The sequence below is a fragment of the Phyllostomus discolor genome, chromosome 2, assembly GCF_004126475.2.
Source record: "Phyllostomus discolor isolate MPI-MPIP mPhyDis1 chromosome 2, mPhyDis1.pri.v3, whole genome shotgun sequence".
NCBI classification, from domain to species: Eukaryota; Metazoa; Chordata; class Mammalia; order Chiroptera; family Phyllostomidae; genus Phyllostomus; species Phyllostomus discolor.
In genome coordinates, this window is record NC_040904.2 from 111,411,409 (window position 1) to 111,433,236 (window position 21,828).

A 21,828-nucleotide genomic window follows, 5' to 3' on the forward strand; every position below is an offset into this window, starting at 1 on the left:
GTGCATCTAAAAATATCTTTTGTCTATCCTACTTAATTGATTGTTTGGCTGAATATGGAATTCTAAGTTTAAAATATTTTCCCTCAGGATTTTAACCGCATGGCTAAAATAAAGATTTTCAAGAAGGAAAGAGAAATCACAATTTATCACGTGGAGCAGACGTTAATAGCATTGATATAATCATGTTAGTAACAATATGGAAGCCTGACTTAACTAAAATTATGGCATAATCCCTCAGGATAAGGAGCCGATTGAGCGTGTAGACTCTGAAGCCAGAGTGCCGGTGGCAAACCTGCCCCCCCACCTTCCCCTCCCCCCAGCATGTTTATAAGCTGTGGGGCAGGGACACAGGCTTTACCCTTCTGACTCAATTTCCTTATCTGTAAAATTGGGCTATAAGAGAACCCAGGGTTTGGGGGAGTAATAAATTAATACATGTGAAATGCTTACAATAATGCCTGCTGTGTAGTCAGCTCCATATAAGAGTAACCTAGTGTTGTTATTTTATAAACATTTAGGAGAATGGAATGAGAAGTGTGTGTGTGTATGTGTGTGTGTGTGCACGTGTGTCTTAATCTTCATCTTCTGTAGGGAAAAATCAATCGAAAATGCCTAAAATGGAAAAATCAGAAGCAACACTATGCTATTTAGAGAGGTAAAGGAACATACCGAAAAGTGGAAGCAAAGATGAACATACAGTGGTAGCTCCTGGAGAACAGGAAATTGGAGGGAGCCTGGGATGGGGGCGGGGGTGGGCAGAGGCAGGTAGTTTTTCACAATAAGCCTTAGAAAGTGATGTGACTCCCGGCGCCCCAGGAGTGACTGTGAGACAAGGAGTTGTGTGCAGGACTTATCAGGTGTCTTCAGAGGAGGAAGGAGAGGATGGGGTGCGAGCCAGGGCAGGAGAGGCACAGCCTGGGCTAAGGGTCAGGTGCTTCCCACCCGCAGGTGGAGGAGGCTTCCCACAGCCCCAGGATGTGCATCTGGGGACAGTCCTGGCACTGGCACCCAGAAGGCTGGCATAGGCCTCAAAGTGTGCAGAAATATGGGTGGTGGCCTTTAAAGAGCTAACGGTCCCAAAAATATAGTTTAAAACTCCCCAATTTGTGTCTCCAGCACTGTGCCCCACTGTGTCCACCTGTCTCTGCTGCTCCTCATCTTAGTCATGGGGTGGCTCTCGCCCTGAATCCTTGTTTTGTAAAAAGCTTTGATAAATATTTTTGGGTGAATGGATGTTGCAGAGCATATGTGAAGTTTCCGTGTTACCACTCCGTGCTGCTAGGTAAGCGGAACAAGTGACTTTCTAGCCTCAAGAAGCAGGCAGGTTTCACTCTAAAATGTAGTTGGTAAATAAACACCTCCCCATGCTAGTAAAGGGATTCCTCAGTAGGGCTGTGTAGAGCCCACAGATGTGGGGACAAGAAGGGTCATTGAGGGCCTGAGCCTTAGGGACCAATGCGCAGGTGTGTGGCTGTTAGCGGATGCAGAATGTCTTGTGCAAGGACACGGGTGGAAATTCCTTACCTGTGAGGAGAATAATGCCTTCCTTATAAACTTAATGGGAGGATGAAATGAGATGGTGTCTTTAAAGTACTTCGTATAGTAATTAGTCAAGAATCGACCTAAAATAATTCAGAAGAAGAGGGGTGTGTGTGTGTGTGTGTGTGTGTGTGTGATATTTCAAAGCCATTCATAGGATACAGAAAACTTGTGAAGTATGAAAGAAATTATAAAAACTCATTGACATACCAGAAAGCGGTAATTAAGTCTTCTGTTCAAGCCAAAAATTAGTATTTCTTGTGACATGTTATCTGGGCCAGTAAATGTTTTACCAAGAGAAATGCTGTGAAAACGTCCACTATTGATTCTGCTGCTTCATTAGCAGAGCTGGAAAAGGTATTGATTCAGTCAAGAAACACGAATTGGCACCTGCCGCATGGCAGCTTCTGTGCTAGGTGCTGGGGCTACAGTGGTGACTAGCAGGCAGGAAGCCCACCCTTCAGAGCTTGCAAAGGGCTGCTGGGGAAGACTGGTGAGACAACTGTGGTAAAGTGTGTGGAGTGCTGTGAGGAGGGAAATGCAGAGTACTGTGGGGTGTGCAGCTGGCCACTTCGCCAGTAGGAATGTGCCTGTCAAGCTCTGGGAGGAATTTACCCCTAAGCTGCCACCTGATGAGTTGACATTGGCTGCTCCTGAGGAACAGCAGGGTGCAAGAAGGAGAGAGTGATACCAACCAGCTGAAGAGGATGTGGGAGGTCTGAAGGGAAGTTAGAGATGGCAGGTGTGAGCAGTGAGAGGGCTCAGAAGTGGGAAGGCAGGCTGGACGTAATGCTGGCTCCTTTGAGGTCTTGCAAGGGCACCTGTAAGGAGTTGGGGTTTTATCCCAAAGGCTATGGGAGACCCCTGAAATTGCTGCCTTTGGGAAGGGGCCCTCAGCCATAGTGTGGACAAAGGATTTGGGAACGTGAGCCTGGTTGCGGCATGCACCTGAAGATCAGGTGAGATGCTGGCACACTGGATCAAGATGGCAGCAGGGGAGCTGAAGAGGGGCAGGTGGATTCTATCCTTAAAGTAAAGCAAGAAGCCACCCATACAGGGGGCAAGGACTCCCTGGAGATGACTGCTTACCTCTTTCAAGGGCATCTTTGGTAGCTGGCAGAGGAAATGATCAAACACAAAAGTCTTGGCTGGCTGTGGATGGAAAAAGTACATTCCAGCATCTGACTGCATGGGTAACCACAGAGCAATTAGGCCTCGCTCACTAGATGGAATCCCGCTACTTCAGAATAAAATGGCTTTGAAGTGGATGTGAGTGATTAAGCGTAGGTCTGTGGTGGTACCCTCGGGCCATTACAACCACAAGAAAATGTGATAATCAGACCTAAGCAGGGGGAGGGCTGATTAGAGCAGCCAGGCTGGAAATGCACAATGAGTGGAAAACCAAGAAGATAAATGGTAGTGGGACTGAGCACTGTCCACTGGATAGTTCCAAAGGTCCACGTGGGGGACATTCAAAGAACAGATGCTGAGAGGGTGAGAAATCCATTAACAGTACAGCTAGGAGCAAGGACAGAGATAAGGTGACAGCGTGGGGCACCTCTCCTGACTGAGCAGTGAGACAGTCAGTGGCTCTTGGGGGCTCCCTGAGGGATGCCTGTGTGGGTTTCATCGAGAATGTGGCTGAGGGCTGGAATCTCTGTTGCTCAATCCTGAGGCTCAGCAGAAGGAACTTTTCTTAATGTGGCTTTCCAGCCTCCTTCAGGCTGCCCACGACCAATGTAACAGTGCTCATTCACTCACTTTTTGTTTGAGCCAACATTTGAGAACTTAGCGTCAGAAACAGTGTACAGATGTGTAGCACTTCATGGACGGTGAAGGGGTCTACACAGGTTATGGTAACCATGGTGACGAGAGCTGACATTCCCTGAGCCATTCCTCTGAGTCACCCATTTTGCTATGTGCTTTGCATATATTTTCTTGTTTAATTCTCACAATCTGTGAGGTAGGTACTATTGTCCTCAGTTGACCCATGACGAAACTGAAGCATAAAGAGGTTAATAGCTGAGTTCTTATGTGATGCCCACAGCAACTCTCGGAGTCTCCTTTGTTTTATAAATGAGGCAAAGATGGCTGGGAAGAGTTGCCCAAAGTCATACTGAAGTAGTTAGTGGCAACTGGGACCCAATCCAAAGGCCTTTCTTGCACACCTACAAAAGAAGAACAAATAGTTCTGTTTCTTTAAGTTACAGGTGTGTTTCATAGACGATGTCCTGGTTCCCTGCCAAGCCACAGGGACGATGGCCTTAGCTGACCGCCTGGGCTGTGCTGGACGCATCTGAGATAAATAAGCCTTGGAAGATTAGAGTAAAATTGGAATTAAAGGAACTACACACTGAAGATCTTCCGGGGCAACCCACACTCAAGCTATCATGCCCAGTTATCACAGTAACTACATTCAATCTGGTCACACTATGAATCTGGTTTTTGGTTAAAAGAAGCTTATATAATGGCTGGATGCTGAGTCAGAGTCCCCCTCCTCTCAGAACTCTTTGTCTTCAGACACTCTCTTGTTAGTCTGAGGTCAAGACCACGGGGTCAGGAATTTCTTTGCGTGATGAAAGACTTTTGCTCTTTGTATTGGTTATACTGTATGCCAAATTACCAGACTTGGTGGCTTAAACCAACACACATTTATTATCTCATAATTTCTGTGGATCAGGAATCTGGGCACAGCTCAACTGGCTTCTCTGCTTCAGAGTCTCTCCCACACTGCAGTGAAGGAGACAGTCAGCAAGGGCTGGGGTATGATCTGAAGGCTCCAGTAAAGAAGAATCTGCCTCTCAGCCACATATTTGTTGGCAGGATTCAGGTCCTATTCAGAAGTATCAATGAAGAGAGTATATCCATTAGCTATTGCTATATAATTGCTGCATAACAAAGCATCCCACAATTCAGTGGCTTCCTATTGTTTATGGTTATGGATGTGTGTGTGGATTGGCTGAATGTCAGATGGTGGCAGGCCGATCTGTGCTGGGCTTTCCTGGGGTGACTTGGTTTTTCTTCATGTCTGTCTTCTTCAGGGGAGAAGCTAAAGCAGAAATGTCCTCCTTGTGGCAGTGGCAGAGGCACAACAGAGCAACCCACAGGTTCTCTGGAGGCCTAGGTGTGCTGTCACTTCCAACTTATAGGGCCAAATTAAGTCACACAGCTGAGCTGAGAGCCAAGGAGAGAGAAAATATCTCCAGCCTTCTTTATGGGAGGAAAGAAGTCACGTGGAAAAGGGCAGGCACAAAGCTGAGGCAAGTAGACACAATCTTCTTGCTAGAACAGGCTCACCAGAGTTCTGTCTAGGTTAACCCACAAGACGCACAGTCTTATCCCTTCCGGGATGAAGTTGTTTGGGCTTAGGGAAGAACCCGAATCCCAGATGGGCCAAAGACTTTTTCAGGAGTCATTAGCCATGGCACATTAAGGAGCCAGATTATATAAGATCCAGGCTGCTTGGGTTGAGCCAAAACCCTTAGAAAACCACAGTCACAGGGGCAGAAACTGAGTCTTGTAGAAGAAGACAAGCAGGCCTGAAGCCTGGGAGAGAGAGAGAGGGGAAAGGAGGACAGGAAGGGATGAGAAACGGGTAGAAAGAGCTCAAACATCTTTGCAGGTGTTTAACTTATAAGCAAGAGACTATTATCAGCTTCTTGACTGCATTTAATTATAAAAATTAACATGTATTGTGGGGCAACTTCAGTTTTAAATGGTATTGTCCTTTTGTTCCTACACACACCCACAAAAATATTCTTTACATTTAGAAAGAAGAAAAAGGAGTATTTTAGCTAAGCTTCCTGATATTTGCATATTGTCATCCTATGGATAGCTGCACAGATGGCATTAATGGACATATAACAACGAGATAACACTTTTGATTATAAAAATCATATTCTTCCTATGAATCAAGTCCATACTATATGTACATATAATATATGTGATATTATATCATAATATATCTCTCATAATATATATGAGATATATGACCTTTTAAACAGAGATAAATTCTGGGATTGTGTAACTGTAACGAACATAAAAATTGGGTTCTCCTGAAAAAAGAAATCCAGCTCCAATCACTTACCATATAAGACAACATCTAATTGTTTGGGGATAATTAAAAGTTTTGAGAAACACCTCCCCAGTCATTCTTTCATTTTCAAGGTGTTCTTATTCATTGATCATTCTGTTAACATTTGACACCACTGATAATCCTCCTTTGGGGAATCTTTTTCTTTGGATTTTCTGCCCCTATTACCTCTGGTATGTCTTGGACAATTCTTCTCTTGAATTCAGATTTTCTTCTTCCCCAGATGGGTTCCCAATGGTCCTGGGTTGGAGGGTCAGGAACTACATCCTGGGGATGAATGTGCCTTACGTATGGGGCCTTTTCCAACTGCCCCAATGATTGTGAAGGGACACTGGCATTCAGTGAGAGAAAGGTATAAGGAGGGGATAAATAGGACGGTTCCAAATGACAAGGACTCGTTAAAAAACAAATAATAAAGACGAGGAGACTGAGGCTCAGGAGTGGATATGATGTAAGGATCCAGGTCAGGACTGACTGCTCTTGTTCTCTGCAGGAACCTGTTCATCATATCCAGACAAGGGCTTGCTTAATGATTTGCAATGATGTAGGCTGTGAAACAGACAAATGTGGCAGAACTCAGACCATCCATCATGTCATTCTCATCCAAGGACATCCTTTAAACATGTGGCTTTATAAATAAAGATACATACAACACTCATTCAAGACTCTAAACAGTGTTTTCAAATTTCCATGTCCGTCAAATCACCTGCATATCTTTTTGACTTAAGTAGGTCTGAGGTTGGGATTTCTAACGATGCTGCTGGTCCACAGAGCACACTTGAGCAGCAAAACCTTAAGGAAGTGGTTCCCAAACTTTTCTCTGCATTGGAGTTACCCAGGGAGTTTCCAAACTACTGATTCCTGTTTCCCACACACAGAATTTGTAATTTAATTGGTCCAGGGTAAGCTCTGAGCTTGAGTTTTAAAAGATCTCCACGTGTTCTTATCTGCAGCTAAGTTTAGGAAGCGCTGTTCTGGGTGGGGCTTGAGGAGGAAGTATGTAGATGGCGCGCAAGGAAATGAATTCGTAAAGAAGACAAACTATATAACGTCATAAGAACAGGAAAGCTTAAATTTTGCAAGGTTAGTACTTTAAATAGGATGGTGACAGATGGGAAACGTCACATTTAATCAGTGCCTCGGGATATGTTTGAGGCCCAAGGCTCTTTTTGCTGTGAAGGAGGTAGCCAAAGCCCCTCAACCAGAGCGAGAGAGATTTAGACCCAAGAAGGGAGGTGGGGGGCGGTCTTAGTCTCACGGCCTAGGAGCACGCACGAACACCACGCTAAAGGGGCGTGGCCTGCTGTCCGTGCGCAGGCGCACAAGTTCCGCCCCTTGGCGGTCGGGGAAAGGCCGCAATCCCGGAAGTGCGCCGAGTTGGGTGTGGGGTCTATTCGGAGCGGAGGACAGGTGTTCCTGTACGCGGTTCGGCACGTGGCCTGGCGCCTGGCCCCGGCCGCCCTGGAGCCGCCAGGCTCGGTCGCCGAGGCGGTGTCGTCCCTGACCATTTTCGACGCGTTCGTGAGAGCAGGCAGGAGCCCCGCCCCGCTGCTCCCGGAGCATCCTAGGAGGTTCATCTGCTCCTTCCCGAACTGCAGCGCCAATTACAACAAGGCCTGGAAGTTGGATGCTCATCTGTGCAAGCACACGGGGGAGGTAAAGAGCCTGAAGGCGTGGCCACGGAGGGCCCTGGCGACTGGGCCCTGGGACTAGTGGTGGTTGAGCTGTCTGTGTGCTCCGCCCGGGAGTTCTGGGAACAGCGCGTGGGTGTGCAGGGTTGCATGCCTGGCTTTGCAAAACACGTTCACCTTTGGTACCGTGGACCACCCTAGTGAAACAGCCATGATTAGTGAACCAGCCATGATTAGTGAACCATGCCTTAGGTTAGGAAAGTTGCTGAGGGGTAGACGAGAAGTTCTAGGACCGAGGTATTCTTGTCCACGGGTTCACGGTTTACTGAGCAGCCTTTCCCTTTCTTTCATTTTGAGTCTTGGCCAATCACCACCTCCAGGTAATCTGTAAATAGGTGCACAATTGCAAGTCCCCACTCCAGCAGACACCTGCCTAAAGCACCTCTTTCCCAGAACTTGTGTGTAGAATGACTTATGGTACTGGAGGTTTTGCAAGCAGCATGCATTCATTCTTTCGAAACTCAGTACCATTCCTGCCGTGGAGAGAGCAGTGAACAAAACAGGCAAAGCCTCTGTTGCCAAGGCTCTCTCTTTGCACAAGAGAGAGCCAGTGGGCCTTTGGGGGTGGGGTGGGTGGGACAAGCCAGTGTTAGTGGATGGGACCCATATGAGAGAACCTCTGAGAAGCAGGTCTAGTGGGATGATTTGTAGGCCAGGACACAAAAGGGTTTGGAGTGTGGGTTTTCCTTTCAGAGAAGACAGTTGAGGGAAGGGAGGCTCATGGAAGCCAAAGAATCTGCCCAATTTCCTACTTTTGGGAGGAGACTGGCTTCACACTGCCTTAGTGAAAGACCCGTAATTTGTTTAAGTTAGAGACCCGCAGTTGGTGCCTTTGCCACTAACACCTACCTAACTCGAGATCACTCCTCCATGTGGCCTTAATGACACCCATTCTCCTTTCCCTCTACAGCATTTAAAGGCTGACCATTTCCTTTTCAGGATCTTCTCCAGCTCTTTTTCTCTTCCTCATTGGCCCCTTTCACTAATTTATTATCTTCTGCCCTCTACTTTTTCCCGGTTCTCTTGGCAAGCCTACCTGGTGACTGGGTTCACTCATAACATCCATGACCTTTCGCCTCCTGTCTTCCTTTTACCCCCTAGCCCCCAAATTCTGAGCACTGTAACCAGTATGTCCAAATTAGTGCTTACCTTTAATTTTAGACATGCATATAGTGCTACCAGCTTCCTTCATATGGGCTAGAAAACATGAAGGCACCTTTATTGTCCCAAATCTCACATTAATTTGACAAATGTTGATTGAGCCTACTCCATGACGGGAGCTGTGCAAAGTCTGTGGATCTGCCCCTAGTAAAAAAGCTCATCTGTCTTCCTCTCCATATGCTTGGCTACCAGTACTGTCATTTGAGGCTTATTATCTCCCTCCTGGATTATCATGGTTCATTTTTCATATTAAATACACAAAACTGGTTATTTGGAGGATGTGTTTTGGCTTTTCCTATAGATTCAGGATTGAGTCCCCTCCTCTCAACCACTAGGTCCCTAGGGGTGGTTGTGGTTAGGGCTGTGAGCTTTGCTTTGCCCTGGCACCTATGAACTTTTTCAGGTGTGACACGTTTTCCTGCAGCTGTGCCAGCCATTCTCTCAGCACAGACACTTAGCTTGTTCAGGATGCGGCTGAATGTGCGCATTCTTCTTCCCTAGGGTTTGGATGGATACACACATGCTGTGGTAGAGATCTGTACTTATAGGCCATGTGAATAGGCAAGTAATGTTTAAGACAGGGGTTGTACCTGAAGCCAGGTGTCAGGTTAGGAGCAGGTTAACCAACTGTGAAGGCTGCCCACTTATTGCATATGCCATTCATTGAGCAAAGTCTTTACCTTTAATTTTAGACATGCATATAGTGCTACCAGCTTCCTTCATATGGGCTAGAAAACTTCTCTTGTTGAGAAGTTGTGGCACCGATGTGTAACTTCATGCAGGACAACCTTGCCTGGCCTTGGTGTAGCGGGTGCTCAACTCTTAGTGGAAACCATCTCTGGAGACAGAGCCCATGGCCTTGCCTACTGGACATTTGAGGCCTTTAAATAATATCAGAGTTACTAATGTGGGCAGAAATGACATGCTTTTTTTCTTTCCTTCCTGCTAGAGACCGTTCGTTTGTGACCACGAAGGGTGTGGCAAAGCCTTTGTCAGAGACTACCACCTGAGCCGACATGCCCTGCTTCACACTGGAGAAAAGCCCTTTGTGTAAGTTAGAGAACTGGGATTAGGCCTCTGAACCGGTTGTGTGGCACACTGACCTGGTTAGAAAACTGACTGGTTATTACCTCAAGACCAAGAGAATATGAAGCTTCATTTGCATCTCCTAACACTTGAGGAATAAGTTGCTCTGAAGTTCTTTTGCATTTTCATCCCCTCGTCTCCTTTTGAAGTATACACTAAGTGGGAAATCAGCCTTGAGACAAACACAGTTTAGACCAGGTGAAAATGATTCTTTGTCAGGTTCTTGGCTCCCCATCGTCAGGGTCTTTCTGAACTGATAAGTTGCTGGGATAAGAGATAAAAGCAGAAAGAAAGTCGAGTTTTGTGTGTGTATGATTTTTTTAATCCTCACCTGAGGACATTTTTTTCATTGCTTTTAGAGAGAAAGGGAGGTAGAGAGATAGAAATAATGATTGGTGGATGCCTTCTTCTAGGGACCCTGACCTGGGATCAAACCCAAAACCTGGGTATGTGCCCTGACTAGGAATCAAACCCATGATCTTTTAGTGTACAGGACGGCACTCCAACCAACTGAGCCATACTGGCCAGGGCAGAAGTTGAACTTTTAACAGTTTATCTTGTATTTCTTTGGATTAAACCCCTGTACCTCTGCCATGCCAATTTTAGTATTCTTCTCGGAGTTATTGTTTATTTATCTGAAAGGGTGGAGATACAGCTTTTCTTTTAAATCCACTACTTTAAAACACAGTGGACCCCAGATTGAGGATACATCAGAATCACCTGGAGACTTGTTATACAGCTTGCTAGACCCCACTCCCAGAGCAGCGGGGCCTGAGCATTTGCATTTCTAGCAATTTCTGGGAGATGTTGATGCTGATGGTCAGGCATCACTAAATGTTTAGTGGTTTAGAACCACTAAACAGAATGTTCCAGGAAAACATTAAGTTTTCCTTGGGGGAAAAAAGTAAATAAATCTAGTAGATGTCCAGAACTTTGTGCAGGAGATTGTATTAGGAAATAGCTGTATGGCAGGTTTTGCGAATGTTAGGATTTAAGACCATAAGTTTGTCTATGATACAGTTCCGTGAAAAGTAGTAGGGTTTTCAGTGGCCTGAGTTGATTTCTGTTAGTTTTAAGCTGATAAATGTGCATGAAGGGTCCCCTGTTTCCCTAAGGCTCCCACAGTCTGAAGGAGGTGAGCTGTTGACACAGGACAGTCTTCATGGTTGTGTTCCCTGTGTCAGGCCGTGTCCCCTCCCCTGACCAGTGTGCCAGCCAGAGGGAAAGGGGCAAAGTACTGAGGACGGTGGATGTTGGTTTCACTCCCCGTTCAAGCACACAGTATGTCTTCAACATCCATGACCCTAAGTGAAGCTTAATTTATTTCAAAATATAGTTCAGCTACACCAGCAAAGTATAACCAAGGTAGTCTGGAAAATGGGGCTGGAATATATTCTTTGACTTAGAAGTTTCACTTTGGGGAATTGATTCTACATATACACTTGTTCCTATACCAAAAGGATTGTGTTAATATTAATAGTAACAAAGCATTGGAATCAACCCACGTGCCCATCAGGCGGGTTAGAGTGTGTCGTCATGGTGGAATACTATATAGCCTTAAAAGTGAATGCAGATGATCTCTGTGAAATGAAGAAAATCTCCAAGGCACATTAAGTAAAAAAACCAATGTTCAAAGTATATATATATAAAGGGCTAGTTTTTGTGTATGTAATGGGAGGGGGTACAGATGGAAAACATATATTTATATTTGCTTGTGTATATAGAAGAAGCCCTAGAAGTGACATAAAACTAAAAACTTCATCACCTGTCTTTGGAGTGGTGGGAGCCCTGGTGTGAGCACAGGTAGGGGCAGGGGTGGAAGGAAACATTATGCATCTGATTCCTTTTTTATGCTTTTTGGTTTCTGAACTAAGTTACGGTACACTATTTAAAAATGACAACAGAAAAAATGGATCTGGGTACAGATACACAGGATGCGTGAGGAGAGTTCATTTCCACTGGAACAAGGTGATGTCTTCCAGGTCTGTCTCTAGCCCAGACCCCTCTCTCTTTAGCTCCAGATCCCCATAGCCAGCTGCTGGCTGGCCAGCATTACCCAGCTGTCTCTGTGGCTTCTTAAGTTTGCTGAAATCCAGTCTGAGCTTGGCTTTTTTTTTGGCCTTCTGCCCACTTATTTCTGTCAGGCAGCATCACTGTCTATCTGGTGACCCACAGCAAAGATAAGGCAACTCCTCTGGAGGCCTCGGTCTACTCTCCTCCCCAGCACACAGGTCATCAGGTCCTGTTCTTGACCCCTTAGGTCTGTCTCTCCTGCTCCAGCTGCCACTGTCTTATTTCAGGCCCTACTCCTCACTGGAATGGCTGTTTTCTGTGTCTCCGCACTGGCCCTCTCCCACATTATTCTCCAGGTTGGTTTCCCACTTAAAACGGTGCAGTGGTTTTTAAGCATCCTTAACGTAATGAGGTCCAGGTTCTTAGTATGTCATGTAAATGACCCTTGTGATTCGGCCTTTCATTTGTTTGTTTATCTTGACGCATTTGCTTGAATTTCAGATGTGAAATTGTGGTCCACTTACGCTTAACTGACTGGCAGTCTCTCCCTGCTCACCCCTGCTAAGTCTGCCAGGGTCTTCAGGGCCCCTGTGCCTGCTATTTGGCTCCTGTCAGGACTTTTGTTGGCTTTGTCCTGCCCCACACCTGTGTCAGGTTAGACGCTTGTGTCTGGATTAGAGTCAAGAGGAACAGAAAACCCAGCTCTATAGAGGTAGTGGCTTTCTCTCTCATAACTGAAATGCAGGAGCAGACAGTCAAGGGCCCTTCCATAATCAGGATCTGGGCTCCTTTCAGCTTGTCTTTGCCATCCTCACCCTGGGGCTTTAACGTCATGGTCCAGCATGCCTGTTGGAACTCTAAGCTGTCACATAAGCGTGGTAGCCACCAGGATGGAAGAAAGTGCAAAAGAGGAGTGCCCCCTTTTCAGATATGTTGTGGGATGTAAATGGTGTGGACCAGAACTTCACCATTTGTGTTTATAATTGCAAGGGAGGTGGAAAAAGCTCTTTATGTTGGCCGTGTACCCAGCTGAAACTCAGCATTCTGTTCCTGAGGTCAAGAACACCTGTTGGTCTGGCCAGCGTGGCTCAGTTGCTTGGAGCATAGTCCTGGAGACCAGAAGGTCGCCAGTTTGATTCCCAGTCAGGGCACAATCTTAGGTTGCAGGTTCAGTCCCCAATTGGGGTGCATGCGGGAGGCAGCTGATCGATATTTCTCTCACATCGATGTTCCTGTCTCTTCCTTCCTCTGTCTCTCTCTATCTCTCTATCTGTCTCTCTCTCTCTCTGGAATCAATAAATATATATTAAAAAATTTTTCAAAGAACCTTTTGGAACTTCTAGAGATTTCTGCTCTCCAGAGTGTCTAGAGACAGTGCCCCCCAGCATGCCCCTCCTGTGTGTTTCCAGTGGGCTTCTGGGCATAGCTCCCACCGTCAGTGTGCAGTTAGTCTTGGCCTCCCTCTGCCTGGCCCTGCGGACAGCACAGTGCCTCCTGGGACTGTCACTCCGTTTACCAGGGAATGGTGTCTAAGATGAGGGCTTACAAAGGAAGTCCTGCCTCATCCATCAAGCTGATAAAAACTCACCACAGACAGAACACATATGTTCAAAACACAGTTTCCTGAAGAATTTAGGTAATTCAAGGTCCAGATATAGAAATGCTTGTTAAGAAAACTTGACCGGCTTGATGGTACGCCAGACAGCAGAATGGTTTATGGTCCTGTAAAACCAGTTTGGGTTTTTTTTTGAAGTTTTTTTTGGAAAGGCAGTTTATAGTGACATTTCAAGCAAAACTATAGTTATCAGATTCTAAACTGAGAACAATTTAACTTAAATATGGATTTAAGCCTAAACAGGGTCTGTGCTTTTGGAGCTAGTATTTTTCACCTCCCCTCTGCCTGGTGTGCAAAGGATGCCGGATGCCATGTGGTTGATTGCAGAAGCCTGACATGAATTGCATCTTGTTACAGGCTAATCGAATCAAAGCAGAGAGGCCTGCTTGGTGTAGCTTACACTTTGGAATTTGTTAAAGACTATTTTATACTATACTTTGGAATAATTAGCTTTTATAAAGTCTTAAAATTTTTCTTCCCTTGGTTTGTTAATATTTGGGTTTATGATTTCTACAGTTGTACAGCGAGTGGCTGTGACCAGAAATTCAACACAAAATCAAACTTGAAGAAACATTTTGAACGCAAACATGAAAATCAGCAAAAACAATATGTAGTAAGTGGGAATGATTTCCTATGCTTAAATTCTCTGAATATTTTTATGTGTATTGTCTGTTTCTAAAATTTTCAATATCCAAATTTTGTGTGTCAGATATCTGAATTCAGCCTGACACTATCATAATAATTGTTTTATTTTGAAAGCAAATATTATTGTGCCAACTAAAGTATATTATTGGTAGACTACCACAAATGAAACATTTTGCTCTTTCAGAAATGTTTCTCTTTAAAGTTTCTCAACAAAGAATTTTACACTAACTAAATGGGTGAAAGTAGCAAGTCTGTAATCTGCACGGTATTTTTACCTTGAGGGGATAGTTATGAACTGGCCTTTGATTTTTCTCATGACTAACAAACCTTCACTGAACAGTGCACCTTTGAAGGCTGTACGAAGACTTTTAAGAAACATCAGCAGCTGAAAATCCATCAGTGCCAGCATACTGATGAACCGCTGTTTAAGTAGGTACTTGGGGGGTGCAGAGCAACATGGCGAATTTCAGGGGGGAATAGACTGAAATGCAATTGGGTACAAATGTTTTGAAACAGTTTATTAATCAACATTTTTCTGTTAACGTGTATAGTGTGTGCCCATTTATAATTAGTTCAGTTTTGCTTTTGTTTCTCTGATATGCTTCAGAATAATTTGTGAGATTAGTACAGTTGTAGTTAAGCTTTAAGGGAGGACTGACAAATGACTTAACTATTCGTATAGCCTGTTGAATTACATGACATGTCATCAGGAAGACACTAATTATTCTTGTCCCGTAAAACAACAGCGGTGTGGGCAGGCCTGCATTAGAGAGGGTTCTGTGAGGAGCAGGAAGGGGGGACAGGAGGTGTTAGGCAGAGGGCATCGAGGGCTCCTGACCGCCTGCTCAGATGGCCACTCCTGAAGAGCATGGGTTCTGGGCACCTTCCTCCCACTCACACAGCGATGCCCTCTGCCTCGGAGCTGCTGCCAGGACAGTGCCTGCCGTTGTCTGCAGGTCTGCCTGTTCTCGCGCCGCCGGTGGCATTGAGGCGGGAGCAGCCTGCGCGTCCCATTGCTTGTAGGAGGCTGGCGAAGCTGCTGCTGTGTTTTCTTGTCACACCACCCTGGGGTGGCATCATTAGAAAAACTAGACACAAATGATTGGGAATGATTTAGGTGTCGACCATAACCATCTTTCTCGTAGCCATGAAAACAGTATATTTTCAGAAGAATAAAGATATAACAGTGTTTAATTTGATTCCATAAGCAAAAAAAAAAGGTCACGTGACTTTTTTCTTCAGTTTGTTTTCCCCCAGTTTGGTCAGGTAACTTGAATTTTTTCTAGGATATAGTCTAACTTTTAAATCATTTTTACATGACTGGTTTAGTTGTGGGCAGGGGAGACTGGTAGGAGAATAGGACAAAGTATGCTTTACTGTAAGTGGAGTTGTCTGTGAAAGTGGCCTGGCTGACACTTTGTGTCCTGTTGACCCAGGTGCACCCACGAAGGCTGTGGAAAACACTTTGCTTCACCCAGCAGGCTGAAACGACATGGGAAGGTCCACGAGGGTACGTACTTGGCAGTGCTCACTCCGACTAACACACTAGCCCCAGAGTGTATGTTTCTAAGTCTTTGAAAACTCGGTGCTTTCTACTCTTCTGTGGTCATACTGAGAACTGAGAACGAGGCGGGGGGCACCGCTGTGCTTGTTCAGGTTCTATACCCCTGACCAAAGAGGTGCTGTCTGTGTGTTGCATCTGTTCTCCCACCCGCTGGCCCTGTGTTCAATGCCAGAGCTTGGCCGTGCTGTGTGCTTCCGTTGCTTCTTCATGGCATTGGGCAAGCCAGAAAGTCCATTCAGTTTTGTCTGTACAGTGGCTCTGGTAGTTCTTACTTATCTTTAACTTCATTTAAAACAATCTGGTTAGATCGTATTGTGACAGCTGTCATACCAGCTTACATTTAAAAACAATTACCAAAATTGGTGAATTTTTTTGTAGCCCTTTTAATATTGAAGATGAAAGAAAATATGCAACATTTTGGGCATATTATGTTTTGTTATTTCAAGAAAGGTGATAACTCAAAAACTCAAAAAAGGTGTGTGCAGTACACGGAGAAGGTGCTGTGACTGATTGAACATGTCAAAAGTAGTTTGCGAAGTTTCTTGGTACTGTTGACCTTTTGGCCATATAATTCTTCACTGTGGGGCTGTCTTCTGCATTGGGAGATGTTTAGCAGCACCCCTGGCCTCTACCCTCTAGAAGCCAATAGCAGGAAGTAGCTGACATACTCAACTATCCAAATCAAGAAAGTTATTGGTGAAAATGAAAAATGTGTTTTTCATTTTACGGGGTAAAAAACAAATGAAGTTGTTGGCCAGCCCAATAGTTTTCAGCCTCTTGACTTACTCCATGTGCCGCTCTTCTCCTGGGGGGCGTCCCAAGGGCTTAGTTAATACAGTAGTTTGGAGTTTTGGGAGCAGTCACATTAACTTTTTTCAAAAACACTCAATTAAACTACTTGACTCTTCTGTGTTTCCATATAGGATTTTTGATAACTATATCCTAATTTCCCAAGCCCTAGAATTTATAGGGTTTTTTTTTTTTTGGTTTTTGTTTGTTTTTTTAGAAGAGACTAGTAGCTAAGAATGACAGGCAGCCTTTCTTTTGTTTCTATCTGGTATTTTGTTGGGTGAAACTCAGGCTGGCTGTTACATTGACAGAATAATCCAATTCTAGTGCTTTATGCAATAATAATTTTCGTTCATTTTGTTTTTCTCTGGATTATTCTAGTTTATTTTTTCTTTCTCAGCTGTACCCTGCTTCTTTTTTGTCATACAAAACTTACAAGATGGTAAGGCTGGAGGAAGCCAGCGAGTGGACACATACTTGCTAAGCTCTAGTGTTGATGGTTTGCTAAAGACAAAGAACTAAACTTTTTTTTTGCTTTCTTTTAAATATATTTTATTGATTATGCTGTTGCAGTTGTTCTATTTCCCCCCTTCACTCCCCTCCACCCTGCACACCCTCTCCCACCCACATTCCCCCCCTTCAGTTCATGTCCATGGGTCATACATATAAGTTCTTTAGCTTCTACATTTCTCATACTGTTCTTGCCCTCCCCCTTTCTATTTTCTACCTACCATCTATGCTACTTATTCTCTGTACCTTTCCCTCCCTCTCCCCCTCCCACTTCCCTGTTGCTAACCCTCCATGTGATCTCCATTTCTGTGGTTCTGTTCCTGTTCTAGTTGTTTGCTTAGTTTCTTTTGGTTTTGTTTTAGGTGTGGTTGTTAATAATTGTGAGTTTGCTGTCATTTTACTATACATGGTTTTTATCTTCTTTTCTTAAATAAATCCCTTTAACATTTCATAAAATAAGGGCTTGGTGATGATGAACTCCTTTAACTTGACCTTATCTGAGAAGCACTCTATCTGCCCTTCCATTCTAAATGAAAGCTTTGCTGGATAGAACAATCTTGGATGTAGGTCCCTGCCTTTCATGATTTGGAATACTTCTTTCCAGCCCCTTCTTGCCTGTAAGGTCTCTTTTGAGAAATCAGCTGACAGTCTGATGGGAACTCCTTTGTAGGTTACTGTCCCCTTGCCTCTTGCTGCTTCTAGGACTCTCTCCTTCATTTTTACCTTGGCTAATGTAATGATGATGTGCCTTGGTGTGTTTCTTTTTGGGTCCAACTTCTTTGGGGTTCTCTGAGCCTAGACTTCGTGGAAGTCTATTTCCTTTGCCATATTGGGGAAGTTCTCTTTTATTATTTGTTTAAGTAAGTTTTCAATTTCTGACTCTTCCTCTTCTCCTTCTGGTACCCCTATAATTTGGATGTTAGAACGTTTAAAGATGTCCTGGAGGTTCCTAAGCTTCTAGTTTTTTTGAATTCTTATTTCTCCATTCTTTCCTGTTTGGTTGTTTCTTTCTTCCTTCTGGTCCACTCTATTGTTTTGAGTCCCAGTTTCCTCCCCGTCACTATTGGTTTCCTGTGCATTTTTCTTCATTTCTTTAATTGTAGTCTGCATAAGTTCATCTAATTTGTGACCAAAATCAACCAATTCTGTGAGCATCTTGATCACCAGTGTTTTGAACTGTGCATCTGATAGGTTAGCTATCTCTTAGTCGCTCAAAAGGATGAGTTCTGGGGCTTTGATTTGTTCTTCTGTTTGAGCCATCTTTTTTTTTTTTTTTTTGGTCTGGTCGCACCTGTTACAGTACCGGGCAGAGCCTTAGGTGTTCACCAGGGCAGGGCACGCCAGTTGCTGTGTTGTGACATTGTATGTAGGGGCGGGGTCTAGAGGGAACAATGGCGGTTGCTCCGTTCTCCGTGGGACCTGAGTCCTCTCTGCTGCTTCCCCCAAGCAAACTGGGCCCCTCTGGTGCCAGTTCCCGTGTGGGTGGGCTTTTGCATGCCATGGGACCCTCCAAGGACCTCCCCCATGAGGATGGGTGTCTCTCCGTGTGCCTCAATTCCCACAGATGTCCTCAGTCAGTGTCCCGAGGCTCTATTTCCCAGTGCTGTGATCCTGGGTTGTGCGCCCTGCCTCACTTTACTATCGCCGCCTCATTGGGTCTGCTGGTTGCTGGTTGCCACCCCTGGGCCAGGGTCTGCCAGCTGCCACCTGCACATTCAGGGTCCACCCGCTGCGGTCCTGCGCACCCCGGACACCTTACGCGCCCCCGGATGTCTCACACACTGGTCCCACTGTTCTCTGCTCTCCGCACCTGGCTGCTCGTCTCTGCTCCTCCTACCCGTCTGGATGCACGGGTCTAATTCAATTTCTTGGTTGTCTGACTTCCAATCAGATCAGTTTTCTGTCATTTCTGGATGTTACTCTGTTTCTAATCGTTGTTGTCCCTGTCTTGGTTGTGCGTGGAGGTACGGTGTGTCCACCTATGCCTCCATCTTGGCCGGAAGCCGAAACTTTTTTGCAGAGGAAAAAGGGGCAAGCATAAAGCAGGGGGTGGGGGGATTAAAGCAGCTGGAAGTCCACATGCCATGTAGTCAGCTTACCGAGAACAGCAGAAAGCAAAAGGAAGCCTCTTGTGAAGTCTGCTGAAGTCAAGTCCTACCTGAGGCACCTTGATGTGCAGCTGTTCGGTTTTACTGTCACCTCTGGAGACTGGCAACAGAGTACTCTTGGGGGGTAGGAGAAAAAGTACACGGGCATGTAAGTTTCCTTTCTAATTGTGATTGGCGTTTACACTGAAGATTCACAAAAGGCAACACACCTTTGTTTTTTAAATAGGTTATAAATGTCAAAAAGGATGCTGCTTTGTGGCAAAAACATGGACAGAGCTTCTGAAACATGTGAGAACCACCCATAAAGGTAAGGCAGACACAAATAGCTCAGCGTAACCATTTGCCCCTGTAGAACTGATGCAGTGCTTTTAAAGAAATAATTGTGTTCTTAAAATAATAGGTATTTTGTGAGGTGCTGGGTACTTCAGCTATTTGACAAAAGAGAAGATACCTATGGTCGCAGGTTTGGGAAGAGCTATGCCAGGTCTCTTCGAGCCATTGTGTATATTCAGCCTTTTTAAAGGCTCTGGCAAGTACAGAATCTCGGGGGACACTGGGACTCTGTGGGGCATTTTGGGGAAGAGTGCCCTGTGTGCTGGGATACAAGGAAGGAAACTGGCCTATTTAGTTTCCTCCCTGTTCCCACAGCCGCCATGCTGAGCACCCCTGCTCCTTGACAAGGGTGACTTGCTGTAATAGAAGCACTTGGGAGAATTGAGACAAATGTTCAAGCAATAAAAACGAGTTATTTTCCTCTGAAATTTCTAATTTATGTACAATCACAAGGTTTTATGTATTGAATATGTTACTTACATATTGAATATAGTATTTAATGTTTTCTATTTGGCAATACTTGGGGAAATTGGTTACACTTTTTTTGTGTGTTTTATCAGAGGAAGTGGTGTGTGAAGTATGCCAGAAAACCTTTAAACGCAAAGATTATCTGAAGCAACATATGAAAACACATACTGAAGAAAGGAGTGTGTGTCGATGTCCCAGGGAAGGCTGTGGTAGAACCTACACAACTGTGTTCAACCTGCAGAGCCACATTCTCTCTTTTCACGAGGAAAGGCGTCCGTTTGTGTGTGAACATGCTGGCTGTGGCAAAACGTTTGCAATGAAAGTAAGTGCTCACCCTCCCAGGGGCAGTACTGTCGGTGTGTCATTTCCAGCTGGGTTCCACAGAGCCCTGGGTTCCAGGATGGTGTGTCCAGGGCTGGCGGGCTGGGTGAGCAGGGCCCTAAGACCTTCCACTCTTGCTTCAGCTGGAGCGGTTCTGAATGGAAGTCTGCCACACAGCCAGATCTGCGTGTGCCAAGTGGTTCTGAGTTGCAGCCCTGGCTGAGGAGCTCCAGCATCACCTGGAAACTTGCTAGAAATGCACAGTCACATGCCCTACTCTAGGACTGCTGAACCAGAAACTCTGGGGTTTGGGGGTGCAGGAACGTGTTCCCAATACATGGGCTGTATTTGAGAACCAGTAGCATATGGAACCAAACGCTTATTCAAGAGTATGCCAGTATTTTGGGTGTCCTTTCAGGCTGCTGTCATCCAGGAGCCATCCCTTTTGGCCACAGTCATGTAGGGATTGAAAAGGGAAATGGGCAACAAGGACACAAGGGCCTGTAGGACTTTGGGGGTCCATCTAGTCTGTATTTGAATGAAATGTATTTCATTTGTGGTTCATTGTATTTTCGTACAATCATTTGTTATTCAAATAGCTAGGAACGTGATACAAGTTGGAGGGGGCTGTGCAGTTTGGGAAACTCTCCCATGGTTGGTACTCTTACAAACACTTAAACCATGAATTATAATGAAGACTGGAGAGAGAAGTGAGGCCCAGCATATGTCCAAACCATTAGAAAACAGCTGGGAGCTGCTGGGGCTCAGCATTCTCAGCAAGGACAGCAGTACTTTGGTCAGATATTCCACTGGTTTTGGGATGCTGATGACATAGCTTTGGTTAAAAGAACCTCCCCTTCAGCTTGGAATGATTTATTCAGAACTAGTTTTCCCAGCCTTTTACTTATGAAAGAACTAACAAGCCACAGGGGACCAGCCCAGACTGGATAAATTCCTAACCTGGGTCACTGGAAGAGGCAGTGACTTCAGTCCCGGGTTTGGGAAGAATCCTCTATGGGAATCTTTGTAGAGGTCACACCTCTCAACAGAACATAACAGAAAGAAGGCTGTTTATTTAAGTAACGCATGGACTTTTCGTATTAATAGACACCAAATGGCAGTGTTTTAAAAACAACTTTATTTTTTCTTTCATTTCAGCAAAGTCTCACTAGGCATGCTGTTGTTCATGACCCTGACAAGAGGAAAATGAAGCTCACAGTAAGTTGAGATGATTTAGGCGAGCCGTTTTTTAAAACATAAATTGCAGACTGAAGCCAGATGCAATCTACTTAGAGTAGTTTCGACTACTTGTTACTGTGTGAGTTTGCGGTGCTCCTGAGAGCACCTGGATGGGTTTTACTTTCTTGTAAGGTGTGTTGTGTGCCTATCAGGGTGTACAACTATTGTAAAATAAGTTCAGGTAATTTTGATCCTGAATTCTGTTTTCCTTATTTCCAAAGGTAAAACAAACTCGTGAAAGACGGAGTTTGGCTTCCCGTCTCAGTGGCTACATCCCTCCTAAAGGGAAAAGGGAACACAGCCTGTCTTCGCCTCAGCCTGGACAGCTGCTGAGCCGCGCTGAAGACAAGGTGCTCTCGACGGTCGCGGTGCTCACCCTCAGCTGAACACCCAGTGGTTTCCACAGACCGGCCAGCTCACTTACAGGCAGGTCTCAGAGGCAGTGCAGGTGGCCTCCAAACCACTGCAGCAGAGCACATAGTGGGAAAAAGTGAGCTGAAATGTTTTTGCTGGTGAAGGGTCTTGCCTTCAACTTGTAAAAAAGGGAACACCTGTAAAACAGTAAAGCACAATAAAACAAGGTATGCCTACACAGTGTCACCTTGGTTACTCCTCATTAATTCATTCCAGAACTCGTTATGCGTGCTGAAACC

General features: G+C 45.1%; 1 protein-coding gene across 1 annotated transcript; it reads left to right on the forward strand.

Moving 5' to 3' along the window:
- The first annotated feature begins 2,481 nt into the window (after positions 1-2,481).
- GTF3A (general transcription factor IIIA) lies at positions 2,482-21,736 on the forward strand. Its single transcript, XM_028502906.2, has 10 exons — positions 2,482-2,498; positions 6,898-7,288; positions 9,434-9,534; positions 13,715-13,811; positions 14,184-14,272; positions 15,280-15,353; positions 19,041-19,121; positions 19,708-19,937; positions 21,095-21,154; positions 21,397-21,736. Exons 1-10 carry the CDS (start codon positions 2,482-2,484, stop codon positions 21,559-21,561), a joined length of 1,305 nt encoding a protein of 434 aa, XP_028358707.1. The 3' UTR covers positions 21,562-21,736.
- The last annotated feature ends 92 nt before the right edge of the window (positions 21,737-21,828 follow it).